The sequence below is a fragment of the Myotis lucifugus genome, unplaced genomic scaffold (assembly GCF_000147115.1).
Source record: "Myotis lucifugus unplaced genomic scaffold, Myoluc2.0 scaffold_256, whole genome shotgun sequence".
Taxonomy (NCBI): domain Eukaryota; kingdom Metazoa; phylum Chordata; class Mammalia; order Chiroptera; family Vespertilionidae; genus Myotis; species Myotis lucifugus.
The window spans coordinates 1,316,121-1,339,107 of NW_005871304.1; the positions used below are offsets into that span (position 1 = coordinate 1,316,121).

Genomic DNA, 22,987 nt, shown 5'->3' on the forward strand with positions numbered 1-22,987 from the left:
TGGGAGCGACAGCGGTGCTGTCCAATGGGTGCACAGGCGGGGCCGCCTCTGGCCAATGGACGCGCTCCTCCGCGACGGTCGGAAATGGTGAGGCGGCTTTGGGGGCCGTTGTTCAGTGCGGGGTTTGACTGAAGAGGCTCCGGGGCCGGAGCTGCCGAATCAGCCCGACGTCCTCCTGGTCGTAGGTGAGTGCGGCGGCGGCCCGCTCCTGGGGAGCTTCCCGCGGCCTCCCGTTCGGGAGGAGGCCGGTACCCGAGGGCGGGGAGTGGGGGCGAGAGAGCTGTAGGCCCGGGGGTCGCGGCCGCTGGGGGCAAGATGCCGGCGCCGCAGCGTCCCCTCAGGCCGTTGGTGGAGGCGGCGCTTTCTCCTCCGGGAACCGGAGCCTCGTCCGACCCCGGCGCCGCCGCCGCCCCTTCCCGGCCTTGGCCCCCGCGGCTGGGGAGCGCCCCAGTCGGAGCTGGGCCCGGGCCTCGAGCTGCCGGCGGAGGGCGGGGGTCGCGGTGGCCTAGTGCGGGCTCGGCCTCCGGCCGCCGGTTCGAGTCCCCACTCAGACCAGCTGTGTGGCGGGTAGGTGTCTGCCTGGACTTCCGCTCCCGCGGCCTCTGGAGTGGGGGTGACTTTCGCCGGGTGGGGTCGTGGTCCGGGGGAGAACGTTTTCCCGTGGAAAACGGTCACAATAAATGTTAGCTGCTGCCGGGTCCAGGCTGCGGCCCTCCCCCCGGCCCCACCTCCGACGTCGCCGGGGGAGGGACCGTTGGGACCCGCTTCCCCGGAAGGGGGCGCTCCGCCCCCTCGGGCCGAGGGGCGGCCTCCGGAGTCGGTAAGGCGGGCTCCTCCTCACCTCGACGCCTGCACCCCAACCTCCGTGCCTTCGCCCGTTCGCTCCCCACAGCGGCCCCGGGGAATATTGTCAGTTGTCAGCGTGAGGACTGCAGGCCCCGAGAGGGTCCGTCCCTCAGCTGCCGAGGGGCAGGGCCAAACCGACCCTCGGAGAGGCCGCCCCCACCCCCTTGCTGGTAGACCGGCTTCTTCGCGGCTCCGAGGCGCCGCCCCGGGTCTCGTGGACTGGGTCGCCCCGAGTCGGCCCTGAGAGCGGCCCCGAGGCTCCCTGCTGGGGACGGGATTGATTTTCCCGGCAGGCGCTTCCTCTCCCGTGTCCATTTCACACCGGGGTGGCTACCTTGAATCTGGTCACTCCCCGGGTTAAATGCCATCCGGCCTGGAGTGTTCGGCATCCTTTCTGTCCCTCAGGAGGAGGCTTCTTGAATCATTCTCCTTTTTATTTACGTTCTTCCAGATCCACGTTTACTTTTTCCTTCATTGCCTCTTAGGGCCACGGCCTTAATGGGTTTCCCCGAATTCTCACCCGCGATCTTCACTTCCCATTTCCTGGTCCGACTCTTGGAGCTTCAGTTTCAATGTCATCTCAGAAAGTTCTTCACCGTCCTTACCTAAAGCCGATCCCTCCACTCCCATCTCCCTTTGTCTGAGTACTTTTCCATCAAAACACTCATCTTAAGGTGTATCTATTTCTTTTGCTTATTTTTCTCTTTTACTAAATTGATTTGTCGGGCAAGACACTATCTTTCTTTAATTTGTAAAGTATTGTTAATGCCGGGCACAGCGTCTGGCACACAGGGTCTTAACATGTTGCACAAATGAATGTGTTTTGAAAAGTGAGTTCCTTTGGAAATGTCAACACCATTAAGGAGCTGTTTTGGGAGGCAGCATTTAAGACCATTTTTGTGTCATGGAAAGACATAATCTAAAGTAAATATTGGTAATAAAATTGCCAGCACTTTGCTTTCTGCATTGATATCTTGTTTAAAAAGAAGGAAAAACTGGGGGTAGGAGTGGCAGCAAGCGGGGGGGGGGGGAGGGGGTTAATTGGGGGAAAAAAGGAGACGTAATACTTTAAACAACAAAAAAAACTTTACAGTGGAGAAACTTGACAGACACTCCAAGTGATCAAAGTTAACGTCACCTGTAATAATAAGCCTGTTGACATAATATGCTCTCTGATGTAATGCACCAAGGTGAACACAGCATCACTTCTGTGGCATTCCTGCCAGATATGTATTAATCATGAGAAAACATCAAACCCAAACTGAAGGACATTCTACAGAATAGCCAATACACTTAACAAGGTTATGAGAGATGAAGAAACAAGAAATATCCCAGGTCAAAGGAGATTAAGGGGAAATAACAATGCAGTATGTGACCCTGGATTTGATCCTGAACCAGAAAAAGGGTATTTGTGAAATTTGAAGATCTACTGATTAGTTGCTAGTATTGTATTAGTGTTAGTTTCCTACATTTGATAATTTTATTATGGTTATTTGGGTGAAAAGTATATGGGAGTTCTTTGTGCTTTTTTTTGTAAGTCAAATTATTTTAAAATATATTTTATTGATTTTTTACAGAGAGGAAGGGGGAGAGAGAGAGAGAGAGAGAGAGAGAGAGAGAGAACTAGAAACATTGATGAGAGAGAAACATTGATCAGCTGCCTCCTGCACATCTACTGGGGATATGCCCACAACCAAGGTACATGCCCTTGACCGGAATCGAACCCGGGACCCCTCAGTCCGCAGGCCGACGCTCTATCCACTGAGCCAAACCGGTTTCGGCTGTAAGTCAAATTATTTTAAAGTGAAAGTTAAAAATAAAAACAAGGTGAAACCCATATGTTGGGTATTAAATAAAATGCACTAGTTTTTGTGACATTTTCTGTGCACTGTTTCTTTGTGTGTGTGTTTTGCTTGTCATCCTTAAAGCAGAAATGAAATTGAAAGTTCTCACTTCTACTTTTGTAGTTTTCTGGAAGAGCTAAAGATGGCTGAATTTCTAGATGACCAGGACACTCAACTGTGTGACAACTGGTAAGAAATTAATCTAAGAAATGTTATTGGAATGAGGATAAACTAACTGCTGTAAAGGGTTGGTTTATTTATTGGCAGGTTAAAATTAGAATCATATAATTTGTCCTGCAAATATATAGTTCTGAAACCTTTTTAACAATTTTAGATAATATTGCCTATTTTGGTAATTTGACAAGATAGTTGGTTTAGCTATCATAGTGTGGTGTAGTGAGTGATTAGAGTGATAGGATGAAGCTGGGCTTCAGGGCTCTGGTTCCTGCATTTAATTAATTAGTTAATGACTTTTGGCAAGTCATCGAATGCTTTGGGCCTCACTTTTCTGACCTATAAATAAGGGAATTTATTTTTTTGCCTTTCTGGAAAATATCTTCATATGTTTTTTAAAAAGATACTAAAAATATCATAAGCCCTAGCTGGTTTGGTTCAGTGGATAGAGTGTCGGCCTGCGGACTGAAGGGTCCTGGGTTTGATTCTGGTCAAGGGCACGTGCCCGGGTTGCGGGCTCAATCCCCCAGTAGGGCGGTGTGCTGGAGGCAGCCGATCAATGATTCTCTCTTCATCATTGATGTTTCTATCTCTCTTTCCCTCTCCTTTCCTCTCTGAAATAAAAAAAAGTATATTAAAAAATATATACATAATAAGAATGTTGGACTAGGTTAATTTAAAAAATGTATATATTTTTAGTGCCCCTGACCGGAATTAAACCCGGGACCCTTCAGTCCACAGACTGATGCTCTATCCACTGAGCCAAACCGGCTAGGGTGGTTAATGTGTTTGTTTGTTTTTTAAGTATGTTGCAAGGATTTCCCTGAGTGGCTGGTTGTCTAGGGGTTGATTGGGAGCAAGGGTTAATGATCTTGGCTCTATATATAGTAGTGAGAGAGCATTTGGACCAATGTAGCTGAACTGTTTTTATAAAGTATTTTGCTGGAAGAATGTTCAATTGCTTTAAAAAAATAAAAAAGTCTAAAGTCTTCTGGCAGTCCAGATTAATCATTATCATTTCATGATTCCAGAACTGTTAAGTGAAGACTGGGCGTAGTCTCGAATATTGTGCTTTCTATTTTGGAGTTTTTAACCCACGTGAGTGACAAGAAAGAGCAACTCTGCTAAAGTGAAACTTAGGAGTGCAGCTCATCTGATTCTTGATTGGGGTTTCTCAAGAGCACTTGTATATTTTAGTGGTATACAAGTGTTCTTACTAAAGCTAAAGAAAGCAAAAGTGCCTGTTATGTTTAACTTACCAAATTGTGGTAGGAGGAAAGAGATATTTAATAAGGGAAATAGTTTGATGTAGATTGATGAAAGCTTCAAGTCAAATAACAATTTTTCTTTTTTTTATCGCCTTTTTCTTCTCAGTCTTTTGACAGAATTAGGATATAATCAGAGCAACTGTTGGTCACAATATTCTTTCCCAGAATGGAATTAAGATTTCATTTCTTTTTTTTTTTTTTTTTATATTTTATTGATTTTTTACAGAGAGGAAGGGAGAGAGATAGAGAGCTAGAAACATCGATGAGAGAGAAACATCGATCAGCTGCCTCCTGCACATCTCCCACTGGGGATGTGCCCGCAACCCAGGTACATGCCCTTGACCGGAATCGAACCTGGGACCCTTCAGTCCGCAGGCTGACGCTCCATCCACCGAGCCAAACCGGTCTCGGCAAGATTTCATTTCTTAAACTAATACAAAGTAATCAATGATATAAATAATTACAAGCAAACATCACTGTGGTTTTATAAGAAAACATATATGACTTTAGCATCAGTTAAGATACTCTTTTTAAAAATATTTTAAAAATTGACTTATAGAGAGAGAGGAAGGAAGAGGGATATGAGAGTGAAACATCAGTTGGCTGCCTCCTGTATGCCCCCTACAGGGGATTGAGCATGAAACCCAGGCATGTGCCCTGACTGGGAATCCAACCAGCAATCTTTGGTGCACAGGACACCCAGTCAACTGAACCACACTGGCCTGGGTGAGATAATCTCATTTATCAGTCCAAGGAATCTCAAACCTAGAACAATCTATAAATAACTGCCAAAGGAATTAAAAAGGGGGGGCGGTAGTTAATGGAAAGCTAATGAAAACAAGGTTATTCAAAGTGAAAGCAATTTATTTAAAGAAAAGAGCAGATTAGCATGGGAGGCTGACTAAGCTAGCACAGACCTCCCATCTAAGTAACCCTGTCTAAATTCCGGGTTTTAAAATTTTGTCTTTAGAGCCATATTCCTATTCTCGAAGAAAAATTAAGGTACTCTTCAAAATATGAGCTGCGATTAGACCAGTAAAAAGAGTAGTTTGGCCCTAGCTGGTTTGGCTCAGTGGATAGAGCCTTGGCCTTTGAACTGAAAGGTCTCGGGTTCTATTCCAGTCAAGGGCGTGTGCCTGGGTTGTGGGCTCGATTCCTAGTGGGGGACTTGCAAGAGGCAGCCGATCAATGATTCTCATCATGGATGTTTCTCTCTGTCCCTCTTCCGTCCTCTCTGAAATCAATAAAAAAAATATATTAAAAAAAAAAAAAGTAGTTGTGATTAGAAAAGATGTTTTTGCATGTTAACTCTTAAGGTGTCTTCTGATTGGGAAGAGAATGGTTCTAGGGAACAGAAGCTTCCTTCAGCTTTTTATTTTTGCATGTATTAAAGAATTTGTTTCTGGCTTGTTATGTTTATTGTTTGGGAGGCTAATGTGAATTTTTCTTTTTTTTTTTTTAATATATTTTTTATTTCAGAGAGGAAGGGAGAGAGAAAGAGAAACATCAATAATGAGAAAGAATCATCGATCAGCTGCCTCCTGCATACCTACTGGGGATTGAGCCCACAACCTGGGCATGTGCCCTTGACCGGAATCGAACCCGGGACCCTTCAGTTCCCTAGGCCAAGGCTCTATCCACAGAGCCAAACCAGCTAGGGCTGGGAATTTTTCATGAAGTCTTGGCTCGCCTTGCAACCATTTCTATCTAAAATGAAACTTTATCTTTAACTTGCTAGTTCTATCTTGGGGTTTTTAGCAGTTCTATCAATATATAGAATTGTGTTCTCATTTATCTCACTTTAAAACATCTTTATTTTATCTGTAGGTAGGAAGCAAGTATATTAGTATTTTGTCTGCGATCTTATTCTAGATGACATACTTATAGGCACATTCTTTTAATGTAGTCTTTTCTTTAGCTAGCCTATGAAATTGGAGTTTTCCAGTTGTTAGATCCAAATGAGTAAAAGGTTAGGCCTTTGAATACTATGTGCCTCTTGTTTGTATATATATTCTTGTTAAATTTATTTTTAAATTATAGTTAACAAAATATATTAGTTTCAGGTATACTACATAGTGATTCAGCATTTATATACCTTACAAAGTGTTCATCACAATAAGTCTAATGCAGAAATAAAAATTTTGGAAGCAGAAAAACTATACCATCTAATAATTCGAGCAGTGAGATGATTCCTATACCATCCTGCTAAAAAAAAAAAAAAATCACTGCAAAGCTGGAAAGTAGGATCGTTGGAAGAAGACATTATCCAGGATACTTGCCACACAGCCAAATGAAACACATGTCATACTCATTAAGTTTAAAAAACAAAACATTTCACCCTAGCTGGTTTGGCTTAGTGGATAAAGCATAGGCCTGTGGACTGAAGAATCCTGGGTTCCATTCTAGTCAAGGGCACATGCCTGGGTTGTGGGCTCGATCCCCAGTAGGGGGCGTGCAAGAGGCAGCCAGTCAATGGTTCTCTCTCATCATTGATGTTTCTCTCCCTCTCCTTTCCTCTCTGAAATCAATAAAAATATATTTTAAAAAATCACACAAAACATTTCTAGACATTCAATTGCACTGATCCCATCCATAAGCATGGCCTACTGGATTTTGCCAGGCAGTAACAATGTGGCTCCAAAGACAGGGCCAAGAAAACATTGGTCCTGCCAAATCAGTCTTATTCATGATGCTTCCATGTGCTACTTTGTTTTTAATCCTCACCCGAGGATATTTTTCCATTAATTTTTAGAGAGAGTGGAAGAGAGAGGGAAAGACAGAAAGAAATATCGATGTGAGAGAAACACATCGATTGGTTGCCTCCTGCACGTGCCCTGACCAGGGCCCTGGCTGAGGAGGAGCCTGCAACCGAGGTATGTGCCCTTGACCAGAATTGAACTCAGGCCCCTTCGTTCCCCAGGCCAGCGCTCTGTCCACTGAGCCATACTGGCTAGGGCCCATGTGCTACTTTGAATGGATTTAACACTGTTAGTGTTTTTTGCCAGATGTAGTCAGAATTGATACCTAATTCTTGTACTAAAGGTGGCCCATCCTCAGAGTTGTTTCCATGGAATGGGTGAGGTGTAGTTGGACTATATGCCTACGTTGGCTGGAAAACCTGCCCAGTGTATGGCTGTATGGCTGCATCATGTCTGGAGGGACAGATTGCCCTTGCTCTGAGAAGTCATAGCCAGCAGATTATTGGGCCTTCACAGTCATAGGACTGCTGCTATTGGTCATTGCTGTTGGGACCTCTCTGATAGACATTGCAAATGATCAAACGTAGAGGTTGATGCAGTAGCTCCAACAGCCTGGTTTGACCTTTAGTGGAATAAATCTAATCTCGGACTGAGAGTGAAAATAAATGGTAGGTTTGGTTTTTTTTTTAATAATACTGAAGTGTACCATTGTGCTTTGGGGCATGGATGGTTTTGGAAAAGCCTAGCTCAGCTCTTTTTGGCATCTGACTATCTGACTTCATGTGTTGGTTGTGATCAGCTCTGACATCTAGAAAGTGAGGTTGAGCTTTTAGAATTAGTGTATAGCAGTGATAATTCAGAGTGTTGCACAGAAGACTCAAACCTTCAGGAGTTGATTCTTGAAAGGCAGGGGTAGTAACAATCATAAGAGCTAATAGACGAGATATTCGCTAAAGGGAAATAATGGAGACTAAAGATTGGACAAGACAGATTTTCACGTGATAACAACTGTGACTAGATCGGTTAGTAATGCTTGCCTTTTTCTTTGATCTAATTCTATAGCAAAAGGGAAATTCCTTTGTGTAACTTTACCATCCATGAGATCCATTGTCAAAGGAACATTGGTGTGTGCCCTATCTGCAAGGAACCATTTCCCAAATCTGGCATGGAGACTCACATGGCTACAGAACACTGTCAGGTGAACCACTAAGGACTCAAATGTTCATTAATGTATTATACTTGCTATTGCGCAATAGCAAGTGAGCAAGTTCTCACAAAGCCAATTTATTGTTTTTTACTATTTATCCTAGGTAACCTGCAAATGTAACAAGAAGTTGGAGAAGAGGCAGTTACAGAATCATGAGGTTAGTTTCCCTGTACAATGAAGGGAGTGAGTTACTATGGGGCCAAGTGTGAGATTACAGAGCCACATGCGGAACAGAAAGCTAGTCTGGTTGTCTGTTCTCTACAAGATCCGTGCACATCGCCTCTCAAAGCCTGTTTGAGGCGCTGTTTGTTGCCAGATCCGCTGCATGGCTGTTGTGCCCCCATGCTCAGGCCTCAGAGTCTGTCATTCTCATTCTGGGGTTTGGCTCTTTGCAGCCTCACTGAGTGCTAATCCAAATTGGGGGTTGCCAATGTGGTATGACCTCCTTATCCACACCTGCCTTACAGCTTGTAATTTCATTTTGATTTGATCATCTGGATATCATGCTGTTTACACCTAAAGAAATTTCTCAGAGAGCATTTGGTGAGAGAGAACATAGTATCATTTGGTCCCTAGTTGAGATAAAACTGTCCATTGTTGAAAAATTTATCAAGGTATGCAACTTAAGATTTGTGCATTTCATCCTGTCTCAAATAAATTAACTTGTTTATAATTTTAAAGAGTAATTTATATTCAAGGAAAAAAATTAGAAAAGATATAAAAGAAAACAGTCACTTGTAACCCCACAGCTTAGAGATAAATGTCTCACAAGTACTTTGGCACTCTTACCTTTATTATTTTTTCTAAGCATTTGACCTATGATTGAGGTCACATTAACAACAATAATAAGTATTTCTTTGGATCTAATGTCTACCTGCTACATAAACAACCTTCAATCAACTGCCCCCCCTTCTGGCTTCTCTCCCAGCTATTTCTGAGGTTCACATTGGTGATATAGCCGTTATTTTAAAGATTTGAGTACAGATTATTTCCTAACATTCCTGCAAATAAAACTATGACAGTGTAGGCCAGAGTTAAAGAGTTTAAAAAATTTTTCCTTTAAATAAAGTTTTTACTTTATATGCTGTTCTGGTGAGTTACTAGCACTTTTTAGAGTTGTGAAAGTGCTTACTATATTATCTAGTAAGTGCCAGCGATTATTTGCTCTTTTGCTGTTGAGTAACTTAAATCAGTGACATGTCCTTCATTTTCCGAATATAGTATATTCACTGGTGATTCTTGGCTTATTTGGTCAATATAAAGTCAGTGCTGTAATACAAATATGCAGATTAGACAAATCAGTGTCTTTCTCAAAGGCGTTCTCTTTTCCGCATTACCAAATCTTAAGACAAATTGGAACGGTAAAGGGAAATTGGGCTGGTGGAACTTTCACAAATCTGTCTGAATTGTTAGGTTTTTGCTCTTTGCTCCTGGGCTTATCTGGCTGCTTTTGGGTAACTTTGTAATGTGTGCACAAAATAAGTCAGGGTGGTTGCGTGAGTAGGTTCCTTCTAAAGTTTTCTTCCCTTTGTAGAACCTGGTGGCAGGGACAAAGTGAGAAGCCCTGACTCTTAAATTCATAGAAAAACATGGTAGGCAGGTGAGGCTAGGGTTGGAAGAGAATATTGAAGTAAATACTTTTTTTGCTTTCCTTGCCCTGTACTAAAACATGGCCTCTCTTAGATTTCCATATTAACTGCTTCATTACTCTGTGTTGCAGGAGACTGAGTGTCCTCTGCGGCTTGCCCTTTGCCAGCACTGTGATTTGGAACTTTCTGTTCTTAAACTGAAGGACCATGAAGATTACTGTGGTGCCCGGACAGAGCTATGTGGCAATTGTGGGCGTAATGTCCTGGTGAAAGATCTGAAGACTCACCCAGAAGTTTGTAGGAGAGATGGGGAGAAAAAGAGAGATGAGGCTGCCGTGCCTCCTAATGCATATGATGTGTCTTGGGGTCAAGATGGAATATGGATTGCATCACAGCTCCTCAGACAAATTGAGTCTCTGGATCCACCCATGAGGCTACCTCGACGGCCCCTGAGAGCCTCAGAATCGGAACTTTCCCATAGTAGGACTACCAACCAAAGGAACATGACAACCCAGTTTCCAATTCAGAATAATCTATGTGAGTTGTGTTTGGGATTAGAAGGTTATCAAAATCTGTTTAATTCTCACAGGAGTCTCATGAGGGTAGGTAAGTAAGTGGTAGAGCGGGGATTTGAATTCAGGCAATCTGACCCCATGCGGTAAACCATTCTACATTGCAGAAAATACACAAAGTGTTTAGCACAGTGCCTGTCTCATAGCCAAAACTCAATAATATTGCTTATTAATAACACAATTAAAATAGTAATGGAACCTTTTATCATGGCATACTTAATATTTGGAGTCCTGTGAGAACTGGAGGGCTGGGCCTCTTTTATTCCTGCATAGATGCTATAAACCTGGAATATTTGTAGACATGGATTAGAGCTAAAGCATGGCATTTCTAATGTATCTTGAGAACTAGTTTACTTTTTTTTCCCTCCAGTGGAAGAACAAGAAAGGCAAGAAAGGAATAGAAGCCAACAGTCCCCTATAGAGGGTGGTGAAGACAGTTCAAACTTGGACTTCATGTTGGCCCTAAGTCTGCAAAATGAAGGCCAGGCCCCCAAATTGGCAGAGCAGGACTTCTGGAGGGCTGTGTGTGAGGCAGAGCAGTCCCTTGGAGGTCCCAATGCTCTGAATGACATAAAGGGTAGGTTTGTTTTATCTTCACTAGCCTCTGTCTCCACAGTTATGTGTGTTTCTTACATTATACAATTTATTTTAAAAATGAAAGTTTTTCATGAGATCAAATTTGCCTTTTTTGTTTGTTCACTGCTTTTCCGACTTTTTATTTTTAAAAACTGTTAGAAAATAGTATAGCAAATATCTTATATACCCCTCATCTTTATTCACCATTTCTAGTATTTTTCTTTGATCTTTATAATTTTTTCCCCTTGAGCCATTTGAGAATAAGCTGCAGATATAACATTTTATCTCTACATACTTTAGGATGTATATTTCAAGAACGGCATTCTAACTAAATGCACATAACATATATTTGTCATTTTTCTTCAGTGTGTCTCATCATTTTCAAAGTAATCTCTTATACCTTAGTCATACTACAATTCCCTTTTTAACATATCTTTAAATGTGTTATTTTTATATTGTGTCTGAAAATATATCAAACTCTTTTTGGTCTTCGTTGTTTCTATTGACTCACTCATGGTGGCTTGCTGCCTCCCTCTCTATATGCACTCACACAAATTAGCATTGAGTTTTCTGATATGTTCCTCAGAATATTTATATATGCTTCTAGCAGGCACCTGGGGATACTATTGACGGGGACAGTTTTAAACTGGATTTTTGGCTTGGGTTTTTAAAAATCATAAATGTAGATTTTGGACTCAAACCCATGTAAAGGCCAAACTCTAGTTACTTAATTCAGAGAGAGGAAGGGAGAGGGAGAGAGATAGAAACATCAGTGATGAGGAAGAATCATCAGTTGGCTGCCTCTTGCAGGCCCCCTATTGGGGATTGAACCTGAAACCTGGGCATGTTCCCTAACTGGGAATTGAGCTCCAACCACTGAGCAATACTGGCCAGGCTTCATAAGTCCTGAGGATTGAAATAATGCACATACGGCTGATTAGTGCCTAAAGTTATTGCACATTTAAACTTCTTTCTTAAAGAGAGTAGTGGGTAAGTGACTACTTTAATATTAGCTACTCAGGGAATGGTGGCCAGTAAATCTTTTTCCATAGTGGCATTTTTTTGCTTGGGGTTTGTCTCTTGGGCAGTTTCCCTGGGAGGATTTACAGCCCCACAAATTGCTCCATCTCTGAAATATCTAAGGGAGTCACACTTTTAATTAAAACCCCACCAGGGGAACAACAGGTTGAATCAAATTTGTTTTTGTTCATTGGCATCTGTGTGGCCTCTGATACCCAGGTGCAGCTGATGAGACCATGTTGCCTTGTGAATTCTGTGAGGAGCTCTACCCAGAGGAATTGCTGATCGACCATCAGGTGTGTTGTGAATTCCTGGAGAGTTTTAAGTAGGAACGTGTGCAGGCCACAGTTGGTGTTGCAGGCCACATGAGGTCTTGAGCCAACTATTTTAATAGGCCTGTTATAGGAGCAGAAACTGTGTACTGTGTTTTATTTTTTATTTTTTAAATATATTTTATTGATTTTTTACAGAGAGGAAGGGAGAGAGATAGAGAGTTAGAAACATCGATGAGAGAGAGAAACATCCATCAGCTGCCTCCTGCACACTCCCCAATGGGATGTGCCCGCAACCAAGGTACATGCCCTTGACCGGAATCGAACCTGGGACCTTTCAGTCTGCAGGCTGACGCTCTATCCACTGAGCCAAACCGGTTTCGGCAAACTGTGTTTTATTTACCATGATGTGGCTGACATATGGCTATGAGAACATAGTCTTGTTCACTCTTGGAAAAAGTAATGCTCATTCCAGCAGGCCCAGTTTGCTCCCTCCATGTGGTGACTACTCTATGTCTCTGCTGACCATATGTAATCTGGTCTCATCTCATGCCACATTTTGTTTATTGGAGCTGTACTGAAGTCCTTGCAGTTCCCTGGAAGGGTCAGGGGTCCTTGCACTTTTTCTCCCTGGAAGCCATGTGGCCTCCACCCCTGCCTCCTCAACAGACCCCTCACTCGTAGACTTGGTTCAGACACAACCTCCAAGAAACTATCCTGAGTGACGCTCTGAAGACTAGGTTAGCGGTCCCACCTATGTGCACCCTAAAAGTTCGGTGCCCACTTCTCTTTTAGTCTGTCACCCTGTGATGTGGTGTCTTCTGATTCCCTGTCATCTGCACCACTAGGCTGAATTCCTTGACAGATTCTGGGTTTTCCTAGTTTCTGAATCTTAATACCTGGTATATGAAAGGTGTCAGATATTTTTTAAAGGAAAGTTCTTGAGCCATTTAAGAACGATTAGAGAATATTAGACTTTGTTTTAGGATTGCCTAGTGGAGGGAACTATTTTTTCCCTCAACACTCTTGCTCTGATTTGGATTGGCTTAGTCTAGCATTTCTAAAACTTAAGCAACCCCATAAGTGGAATAATACATATTTGAATAAACCTAGTTTTTGGTTTGGGAGCAGCATAAGAAAATCCATTAACAGGATAAGAAAGAATATTTGGTTCTCTCTCGCTATGTGGTTGTGAGAAGAATCTTGAATCTTTCCAATTAATTTAAAAAGAATAATCATATGAACACAGTAAAAAGGGAAAAAGCACAGAAATGTTTAAAATAAAAATAAAGTGAGCATTCCATCTGCATTTCCCTGACCCTTTCTAGTTCCTCTCCTCAGTATTAAGCCTTACTAAAATTTTGTGATTCCTAGAAAATGTTTTAGTAATTTTTTTAACTTTTTTAACCCCCTTCTCTCCCCCCCCCCTTTTTTCTTTTGAGACAGACAAGCTGTAACCCTTCCAGTGCCTTACCTTCATTTAACATGGGTAGCACTTCCCTCAAAGAGGTGGAGGAGGACCCTGATGTCATCTTCCAGAGGTTTCTGCAGCAGGCTACAAGTAACCAGTTCAACTCTTTGATGGGCCTGAGCAATGCACCCTCTGTGGAGGGCGGTATCATCATCCCATGTGAATTCTGTGGGGTCCAGCTGGAAGAGGAGGTGCTGTTCCATCACCAGGTAAAAGTCCCTGAAGAACCCGTCTACTTCACTCCATGCTGATCCCGTGAGTGAACCTGGGGCTTTCAGAGCTGAGAATGCTTCTTTAGTGTTTAAGTTGCATGCATACCTGACGTGTCTACTGGACATGCTCTGTTTTGTGAGCTTTCTTTACCATCTGGCAACTGAAATCATGTCACTAGCTTATGACCAAGGAGTCAGGACTCCTATGCAGGTGTGGAGGACTTGTCAGCATGGTTGAGATGAGAGCTCTCCTGATGTCACTAATATATTCTACTTTTGACCAGGCAGATTCTTTCTGTTGTGGTGGTATTTGAGGCTTGCATTTCAGGAGACCTTGGGGCTAGTTCTACTATTGACCTTGGGTAGATCCTGTTCCCTCACTGGGGATATCTGTAAATGAAGGAGTTAGACTAGACAATTTGAAGTCCTTTCTCAGCTTTTGCTAGGATTCAGATCTGTTAGTAGGGAATACAATTTTCTGCCCACTCCCTGTTTGTTATAGGGAGCTAACACTCCAGGTGTGTTCAGGATCGTTTCTGTAGTTGATGCCATATAGCTGTTACTAGAACACCACAAATTTCATTCGTGTAAATAAAGACTTCTGCTTTTGGGTCAAGCAGTAGATAAATGACTGCTGGTTGTCTCCTACGGGAGATTCTGAAATAAGCAACCATGCAAATACTCTGTGGTCAAAGTATAGGTATACTTTTTAGGGCTCTTGACACCAGCCCTTCCTGATCCCTGCACAAATCAGGCAGTGCTTCTTCAGTGCCTTGGGTGCTAATAGCAATGATTGCTCCTTTCTAGATGCGTTTCCTTAGTCTTAGGCCCTTCCTCTCAGTGGTTGTTAAAGACCCTGAATAAGGTGTGTTCCCCTAACCTGCTGCTCCTTCCTTTCTTCCCACTGCTCCCTCTCCAAGCAATGACTCCGCCCGGGGGTACTAATTTTTGTTTTGTTTTGTTAGGACCAGTGTGACCAACGCCCAGCCACAGCAAACAACCATGTGATGGAGGAGATTCCTAGACAGGATTTCCAGTCTCGAGAGACCTCACCAGAGCTGCCCAAGAGGCGTGTCAGACACCAGGGTATTAGCCAGGGCTGAGCCAAAGCTGCAGGTCTGCTGCTGACACGGGCCTGTTTACCGTTTCTCATCCGCTGCTCTAACATGGGGGTCCCCTGAATCCTGAACCAAGCACAGTAGGATCTCACTACTAGCGGTTGTGGTCCCATGTTAGACTGAGCGGTCTTGAGTGTAGGCTTAGAGGGTACTGGCTTGGTAGTCAGTGATTACTCAGCTGTAGCTTTCATCAGTGGACTATTTGGAGATAACTTTTAGACCCCTGCCTCTAGTTGAAATTTGCTTAGGGTATTCAATCATCATCATCATTATTATTAAAGAGTCTCAGGGACTAGGCAAGTAAACTGTTTTTTCAAACTCGCTACAAAGCCAGTTAGACATTATTTTTCAAGGTTTGCTTACACATCATTGTTGGTTAGTTATATGAGGACTCAAATAATAAGCATACAGTGTGGACAAAGGTGTTCCTAACCCTGTCTGGACACTTGGGTTTCAGCAGCCTTTAGATGAGAGGCAGTTCTACCCAGAATTCTGTTCTACCCAGAATCTTCATGTTCCTGCTCCAACTCCAGCACTAATAGCAAGAGCAGTCTTTTCCCTAAAACTGGTTCTCTCTTCTCTTTGCAGGAGACCTGTCTTCTGGTTACATGGATGATATTAAGCAGGAAACCGCTAAAGTGCCCACCTACCCTCTTCCCCCTAGCAGACCCATTAACAATATGATGGCTACCTGTAACCGTGTGTCAACATCCACATCAAGCCCTAAATCTAGTTCCCAGCCCAGCGTAATGAAGCTCAACAACTTAGACAGCCAGGACATTCGGGGGCGGAATCGAAACAGCCATAATGGGCCCATGGCTGCTGGGCACGTTCCAGTGATTCGCTCTGTTCGAAATCTCTACCCAGAAAACCTTGCGCCCTCTTTCTCCCGTGGGCCTTCAGGGAGACATGGGCCAAGGTAATAATAGCTCAGGAGTGGAGTTTGTGAGTAGCTCAGGAGACCCTGAGAGTGTGGACTTTGCTTGTGCTATGGCCTGATTCCAAAATGTTCTCTTGCTATTTGTTGGGTATTTGTTGTTGGTTTGTTTTGTCTGCTCACAGAGAGCTGCTTTGTCTGGTTCCAGCTGTTTGTCTTCTGAGTGGTCTGACTTTTGTTCAGGGGCATCTTAGAAACTAGTTTCCAATCCTTCTCTTTCAGTGGTAGGAGTGAAGGTGGCAGGAACTCAAGGGTCACCGCCACAACTGCCAGCTTTCGCAACAGGACTGCAAAGGTAATGGGGGATCCAGCCCCGAAATGCTCAGTGAGGACTCAGGAGCTGGGGGTGTGGTATGTATGGTTCTTGAAGTCAGAGAAGGAGCTGGGCAACAGGCCGCTTGTGGCTGAAGGGTTGTTCGTTTACCTTTTGATGAAGAGGTTTCTATGGAAGCTTGACTTTTCAGAGCTCAGAGCTCTGAAGGTATACTGCCTGAATTTTCACTTTCTATGTGGGCTTTTGTTTGTGTTTTCAATAGGCAAAACCCCCCAAGCAACAGGGAGCTGGTGATGCCGAGGAAGAAGAGGAGGAGTAATGGTGTCTGCGAGAACCTGCACAGGGTTCCATTTCTCTGCGCAGCCGCAGTGCAGGCCCTGCCTCTCGGGCTCTGTGGGCAGGGGAGATTTTAGATTTAACTTTTTTTAAGATACAACCATTTTGTGTCTTTTGAGATTGTGATGTGGGAGTTTGGGGGTTGGAGGGAGGGCTAGCAGGGAAGCTGTTAAGAAATTTGTTTCAGCTTTAGCTGCTGCCTTTCGGCAGCACAAATACAACTTATGGCCTCTCAGCCCACCAGGGCTCCTCTTTTGACATACTGTCACCACTGTTTCTTGGTGCTGTGTGGTCCTGGTGGAGAGAGGAGAGGGTGTGGAAACCTGGTATTCACCAGTAAAGTGATTCTTTTTCCTGCAGGGACCTAAGTTTGGGAACTTTTGGGTAACCTCGTGTGTGCTGCCGCTCCCCACTCTAGAATTGAGACTCTGGTTTATGTGTGGAGCAGCTCTGAGAAGGTGTTCAGGTCAGTTGCAATATATGTTAGGAACAGGCTTTTGGAGATGAGTTGAACTAGAAAGGACTCGGGCTTTGTTTTAATCTGCTTCTTTGGCATTTGGCATCACTGCCTTCTGTTTCGGTGGGGAAACGGCTCCTTTGTCTTGACTGCCTTCTGATGGAGACAGTGAGGGACTCCCTGTCCCTGCCAGGGCCTTGCTGGGCTCTGCCTGACTGGGACTGAGGCCTAAGCTCTGTGACTTAACTATAAACCAAGTATCAGAGCCCCCTCTCCCTCTTTTTATTTTATTATTATTATAATTATTAACATCCTTGTAATAGAAATAAAGTTTGTACTTGAAGTTTACCTGAGTCTTGTGGTTCCTTCTCCTGTGCACTCTGGCGACCTCAGGGAGTGTGGGGGAAGCTGAGCAGGACTAGGCTTTCTCTGCTTCCTGGAACCCTAGCAGATCCAGGGATAGCTCCTTCTCAGAGCCACCATGGAAAACAGTAAGGAGGTTCTTCAAAAAATTAAAAATAGAACTACCAGATGGTCCTGCAATCCCACTTTTGGGTATTGATCCAAAGAAATCTAAAACACTCACGTGAAAAAATAGGTGTACCCTTATACTCACTGCAGCATTACTTACATTACCCAAGACATGGAAGCAACCTAAGTGTCTGTGTAGACAAATGGATAAAGAAGATAATGGTGTAAATGTACAATAGAATATTACTTAGCCATAAAAAATGAAATATTGCCATTTGCGACAACATGGATGGACCTAATGAAGAAACTCAGATTCAGAGAACAAATGAATGGTGGTCAGATGGGAGGGGGGTTGGGAGGATGAGTGAAAAAGGTAAAGGGGTTAGGATGTACAAATAGCCAGTTATAAAAACAGTCAAATGGGTTGTAAAAAATAGTATAGGGAATACAGTCAATAATGTAATTACGGTATCAGGTGGATACTAGATCTGTGTAATCATAAGATGTAAATGTCTGATCACTGTGTTGTACACCTGAAACTAATATTGAATGTCAAGTGTAATTGAAAAATAAAATTTTTTAAAAAAGAGTAGATGATCACACAATTCTTAGGGAAAATCAAAATTAGATGAAGATTATTTATTAGTGAGACTTTTTTCCTGTAGTGAGCTTTCTTTACACAGCAGTGGTGTAAATAGCATCAAATTGAATGAAAAGTTTGTTAAATGCAACCATAAATAATTATAATAAATACACATCAAGTAACTTTACAGCACATGTGTTTTAGGGCCAAGGTTTAGATCTGTCTGGACCTCAATGTGCTCTCTGGGAGAAGCAGTCATGTTAGCAGCAGATAACTCACAGCTATCATCTAATCAAGTGATTGGCCAACAGAAGCTTCCCAACCCCCTCATGGGGAGGTAGCGAACAGAATTCTGAGTTCATTTAAGGGATGGGAAGGGTTAGAGGGAACTAAGAATTTAAAAATACAGGAGGAAAAACCACTTCTAATAAATCCAAAGGCTCTTTCATTATGCAGAAATGAAACAAGAGGATCCTTGTCAGGACTACATCCTGCTGTGACCTCCAGTCTAGGGGGCTGTGGCCAACCACGTTCTCCAGACGGGGACACTGCAGGCACTCACCTCCAGACACTGGTCCCGCATCACATATAAGTGATGCAACGGGATGGTTAACCCAGGTTTATCTTTTCCTTGGGGCAGGGGATCTTTTCTACAATGGTCCTTAATGCAGTTCCTAGGAATAACAGGGAGGAGATGGGATGCTAACGGCTCAAAAATCCACGTTTCCAACAGGCAGAGGAAAAAGGAGCACATCCTCCTCTCACCAGCATTCACACTCCAAAACCACCTCTCAGCACTCACTCAGAACTTCAATATTCACAATATTATACAATAAATACAGTGATGAATTCTGTGAGAACTGGCAAGGCCCAAATGACAGTCCAACAAGATGGCATATGCTGCTCTTCAACAAAGTACCACTGGACAAAGACCCAGGGGGGGGGCACAAATGCACTGGGGCAGTGGGTGAGCTGGGCAGCCCAGCCCTGGCACACACACACATGGGGCAGCGAGGGGGGTGCTGGGTGGGCCCAGCCGGGGGGCAGAAGGACCTCCCTTGCGTCTCCATCTGGACTGGAAGGTCTTAGTCACTGAAGCAGACCCCGAATTGAGCAGAGCACCTCAGACAGCTCTAAAGTGGGCGCGGGACCCTTTCCTCAGCTCCTCATCCCACTGCAGCGAGGAAGGGCCGCTTCTGAGCACAGGAGTGGGGAAGGCTTGCGTCACGTGTTTTCCTATCCAGTCCGTCTTGAGCACTGTCCCTCCGACTCCAGGTGTCCTCTCACCTCCTGGAGTGGGACGCAGCCGCCTGCCTCTGCGAACCAACGTCAGAAGGAACCCTCTGGTCGCCTGCTCCCGAGCAGCACTTGGGGAAACGCGGACCAGGGTCCCAGAACTGACGGAGAGCAGAGTCTGAATGGGAAGGGAGGGGGGACCACTGTGGACTTTTCCTCAGAAAAGCCCAGACCATGAACAAGGCTCTAAAGATTAACACACAAACCTCCCTGTTTAGGTAACTGGTCCAACCACGTCAAGATGGAAAAGGCCTGCAGGAGCCGTGTCCAGGAGAAACTCCGGCTCCAGGCAGGTGGGGCAGGCCTGGCCACAGGCTTGTTTGTGGATGTGTTCTCGGAAGGAACAGGACTCTGAGTGGTCGCTGGCATTTCATCGCCAGCTTCCTGCTGGGTGGTTCTGTGATGTGGAACCATCTGGGGCCCTCGGGCATCAGAATCTGGTGGCCACGAAGGACAGTGTCCAGGAAGATCAAATGAGACACAAACTGGGAACTAAACTACCCTACAAACACCATGAACGGTAGCAAAAGAACCAACCCATCACGAACGTACAAATACAAAAGGTTAAGTCTTCCAGGAGGCCCTGGAATGTGGACAAAAGTTCAGAAAAGCAAAATGTTGCCAACTCCTCACGCAGGGCCCTCCCTGGAGGGACATGCCCGCAGTGGCAGGCTTTCTAAGCCGGCAGAGCAGTGCCTCGGTGACAGCCTAACTCTGGAGCTCCCTCCCTTCAGCCACTTAGGGGGTCTTCGCGGTAGTGAATGGCACAACGCAGTTTCTCCAGCATGATTTCCAGAGAGGAGTACTGGGGAAGCTTGATCATGAACATGCAGGTCTCCACGCGGATGTAGCGAGAGTCTGGGGAACCTACGGGAAAAACGGGGTCAGTGTTAGAGGGCTGGGCCTGCGGCTGGGCTCGGATCCCTGGGAGCCCTAAGCCTGGCTGGCCCCACGCATGGGGCGGGAGGTGGTGCAGAAGAGTCTGGAGGAGAAAAGGCAGACACACCACTGCTGTCCAGCACAGGCACCAGAATGCTGACCTGAGAGCCATCTTGTTGCAGACAGCAAAGGGTTTGTTTTTTAATTAAATTATTTTGCTGCATTTATTTTATTTTTTCAATTTTTTGAAAAATCCTCACCCAAGGATATTTTTTCCATTGGTTTTTATTTTATCTTCTTTCCCACTGATTTTTAGAGTGAATGGAAGGGAGAGGGAGAGACAGAGAGAAACACTGATGTGAGAGAGACACAGATTGGTTGCCTCCCGCATGCCCTCAACCAGGGCCGGGAACCTGCAACTGAGGTACATGCTCTTGACTGGAATCGAACCCAGGACCCTTCAGCCTGCAGGCCAATGCTCTATCCACTGGGCCAAATCAGCTAGGGCTCTTTTGCTACATTTAAAAGTTGAAAGATTAAAACATGTCTAGATTTTTAGCTTTTACAAATATTAGAGAATATATCAACACTAGTAGCCCTGCGCATGAATCCATGTGCCAGTAGCTCACCAGTTGCTTGCTGCCCTGCCCCCTCCTGTAGCTCTCCGCTGCCCGCTTGTAGCCAGTAGCTCGCTGCCGCCCTCCTGTAGCTCTCCGCCCACTGCCCTGCCCTCCTATAGTTCCCTCTGCCCCCTCCTGTAGCTCTCTGCCGCCCACTTGTAACTCGCTGCCCCACCCTCCTGCTGATCTGTGATCCGGTCGTTACGCTTCAGGGCCTAACAACCATTTGCATATTACATCTTTATTATATAGGATTGGACCTGTATTGCTACTTGGTGAAGGTCGGGTTTGGAAGGCATGTGACCCCTGGCCTTTCCGCCACTTACATCTGGGCTTTAATGTTTGGGGTCCCTGATCTGTTGTTCTCCTTCCCTCATGCAGGGCCCCATTCTAATCAGAGAAGGGCCTGTGTCTCCCCACTTGGCACATGACCAGGGAAGGCAGTACCTGCTGTGCCATCTGGGGGGGCGATCTTCATGGGGTATGGGGGCACATGGGCCGTGTCGGGGCCTCCGTCCTTGCAGGGGCAGGTGAACGGGATGCGTTCCTGGTTGCAGGCAAACTTGATGAACTTGCACAGCTCCTCCTGGGCAAACATCTCCAGGGCCCCCCAGAAGAACTCGATGTGCTGGTCCGTCTCCATCAGCCCCACCTGGTACATGGTGTGGGCCTGGGAAGAAAGGCCCCCCGATGTGAGCAGACCTGGCCTCTGCTGACCCAGGGCCTCCCCAGGGCAGGCCAATCCCAGGACAGAGTGCAGCGGGGAAACGATGGCCGCAGGGCCCAGGGCGAGGACTATGATGACAGTGACCGCAAAGTTAGTTGTATCAGTGCTGGTTTGTGTGACTGTGACTGACCCCACTGGGCAGCTCCTGTCACCGTTCCCACTGGAGGTGAAGTCACTTGGGCAAGGTCTCTCAGGTAGGAAGAAGCAACCTTGGGACACAGGGCCCAGTTGAGAGAAGCTGGCATGAGCTGAAGCATGGAGGGGTCTTGGCAAGAATGGTCCATCAGCTCAGAATGGTGGCTTAAGGCCTGAGCTCTGGAAGCAGGTGATCTGGGTACAAAGTTTGACTCTGCCACTTGTGTGAACTTGGGCAAGTGACTTATCTCTTAGCTTTAGGTTACTCAGCTGTGAGATAGGGATGAGCACAGCTTCTCCCACATGTGAGGAGGGTGCTGGGGCACAGGAAGTGCTGGGACAGGCCTTGCCTGCCCGCCCAGCCCCAGCACTGACCTTCAGGAACTCGAGGTTGATGTATGGGAGGCCGCAAGTCCGCAGCTCCATCTCCAGAGGGCTGAGTGTGGTGAGCAGCTGCAGGGGCACAATGGAGCCCAGGCCCGCCCGCACGGCTGTGGCGCACTCATCATTCTGCAGCTCCCGCAACCGTAGGCTCCGGATGGCAGCTGCGTAGATGTCCTTGTTCTCCCATCTGTGGGGTCAGGGGGACACAGGGGAGGGAAGAGGCTGAGGCAGCTGATGGGGTTGCTCCTAGGTGCCCAGTTACCCAGGTTTTTCAGTCTTGGCAGCTCAATGAACTCTTCCTATCCCACCTCTGGTGTCACCCACCTCAGCTGGTCTTTTCTAATATAAACGTCCCTCTGTTGAAGACGGTCCACCATCTTTCTTGATGCCCAGTGTCCTGCCTCATTTCCCTCCTGCTGGTGAAAGCTGCCTGTCACCTGACCGGGACCCTTGTGCCGCTATTAGAGCCCAGCCGGCCAGCTCGGCCAGTCCCCTCCCGTGCACACACACTCACGCCACAGGGATGTGCCGGCCGCGGCTGCACAGCTCCACCTCCTCGCCCGTCATGGTCAGGTAGGTGAACCGGCAGCAGGGCTTGTTGGGGCTGTCGGGGCTCTCAGTGGCCAGGTGCTGGGAGGCGATCTCGGCGCACAGGGCCTCCAGCTCGATCTCGTCGTTGATCTGGAGGCAGAGGCAGACAGGAGCTAAGTGCCCGCCCCGCTCCCAGGCCCCCAGGAGACAACCTCGATCTCCAGATGGGCAAACAGCAGGCAGTTTGGGTGGGGCTCCCCTTGGCCATCATGAATGGCATGTGGCATGGGTCTGGCCAATCAGAGCCTGCCATCGGTTCAGGGCTGGGCCTGTGAGACCCCAACTGCAGGGCTTGTCCTATTTCTGTTTGGAAGCAGCAGCCTCGTTCACTGATGTGGACATGATTGTGAGATGGATCACCTTGTCTTGCTGGGGTCACCTTCAGACCAGGTATTGATGCTGTCATTTTAGCCCCGTTTGAAGCCGAAT

General features: G+C 45.7%; 2 protein-coding genes across 9 annotated transcripts in view; one reads left to right on the forward strand and one right to left on the reverse strand.

The window, feature by feature from the left end:
- Positions 1-46: 46 nt before the first annotated feature.
- Positions 47-17,220, forward strand: TRAFD1 (TRAF-type zinc finger domain containing 1). Of its 8 annotated transcripts, none has more exons than XM_023762702.1 (12): positions 82-185; positions 1,332-1,520; positions 2,814-2,879; positions 7,894-8,029; positions 8,142-8,195; positions 9,759-10,164; positions 10,570-10,776; positions 12,015-12,091; positions 13,514-13,747; positions 14,716-14,836; positions 15,457-15,787; positions 16,028-17,220. In XM_023762702.1, exons 3-12 carry the CDS (start codon positions 2,833-2,835, stop codon positions 16,371-16,373), a joined length of 1,959 nt encoding a protein of 652 aa, XP_023618470.1. In that variant the 5' UTR covers positions 82-185; positions 1,332-1,520; positions 2,814-2,832; the 3' UTR covers positions 16,374-17,220. The 8 variants fall into 8 exon arrangements, with proteins under 8 accessions (XP_023618469.1, XP_023618470.1, XP_023618473.1 ...); XM_014464607.2 differs by lacking the exons at positions 82-185; positions 1,332-1,520 and adding an exon at positions 1,908-2,251 and having other exon boundaries at positions 16,028-16,100; positions 16,342-17,220; XM_023762701.1 differs by lacking the exon at positions 1,332-1,520 and having other exon boundaries at positions 47-185.
- Positions 17,221-17,951: 731 nt separating this feature from the next.
- Positions 17,952-22,987, reverse strand: part of HECTD4 (HECT domain E3 ubiquitin protein ligase 4) — a 155,387-nt gene continuing 150,351 nt past the window's right edge. The window contains 4 exon segments of the mRNA XM_023762698.1: positions 17,952-20,089; positions 21,169-21,391; positions 21,959-22,154; positions 22,482-22,648. Of these exon segments, the coding sequence (XP_023618466.1) occupies positions 19,953-20,089; positions 21,169-21,391; positions 21,959-22,154; positions 22,482-22,648 (723 nt within the window). The 3' untranslated portion in view covers positions 17,952-19,952.

Bases quoted from the DNA above. Each gene is read 5' to 3' on its own strand.
- TRAFD1 (XM_023762699.1), top strand. From the start codon at position 2,151: ATGAGAGATGAAGAAACAAGAAATATCCCAGGTCAAAGGAGATTAAGG. The intron at 2,880-7,893 runs GTAAGAAATTAA...CTAATTCTATAG, and splicing joins ACTCAACTGTGTGACAACTG to CAAAAGGGAAATTCCTTTGT. The intron at 13,748-14,715 runs GTAAAAGTCCCT...TTGTTTTGTTAG, and splicing joins AGGTGCTGTTCCATCACCAG to GACCAGTGTGACCAACGCCC.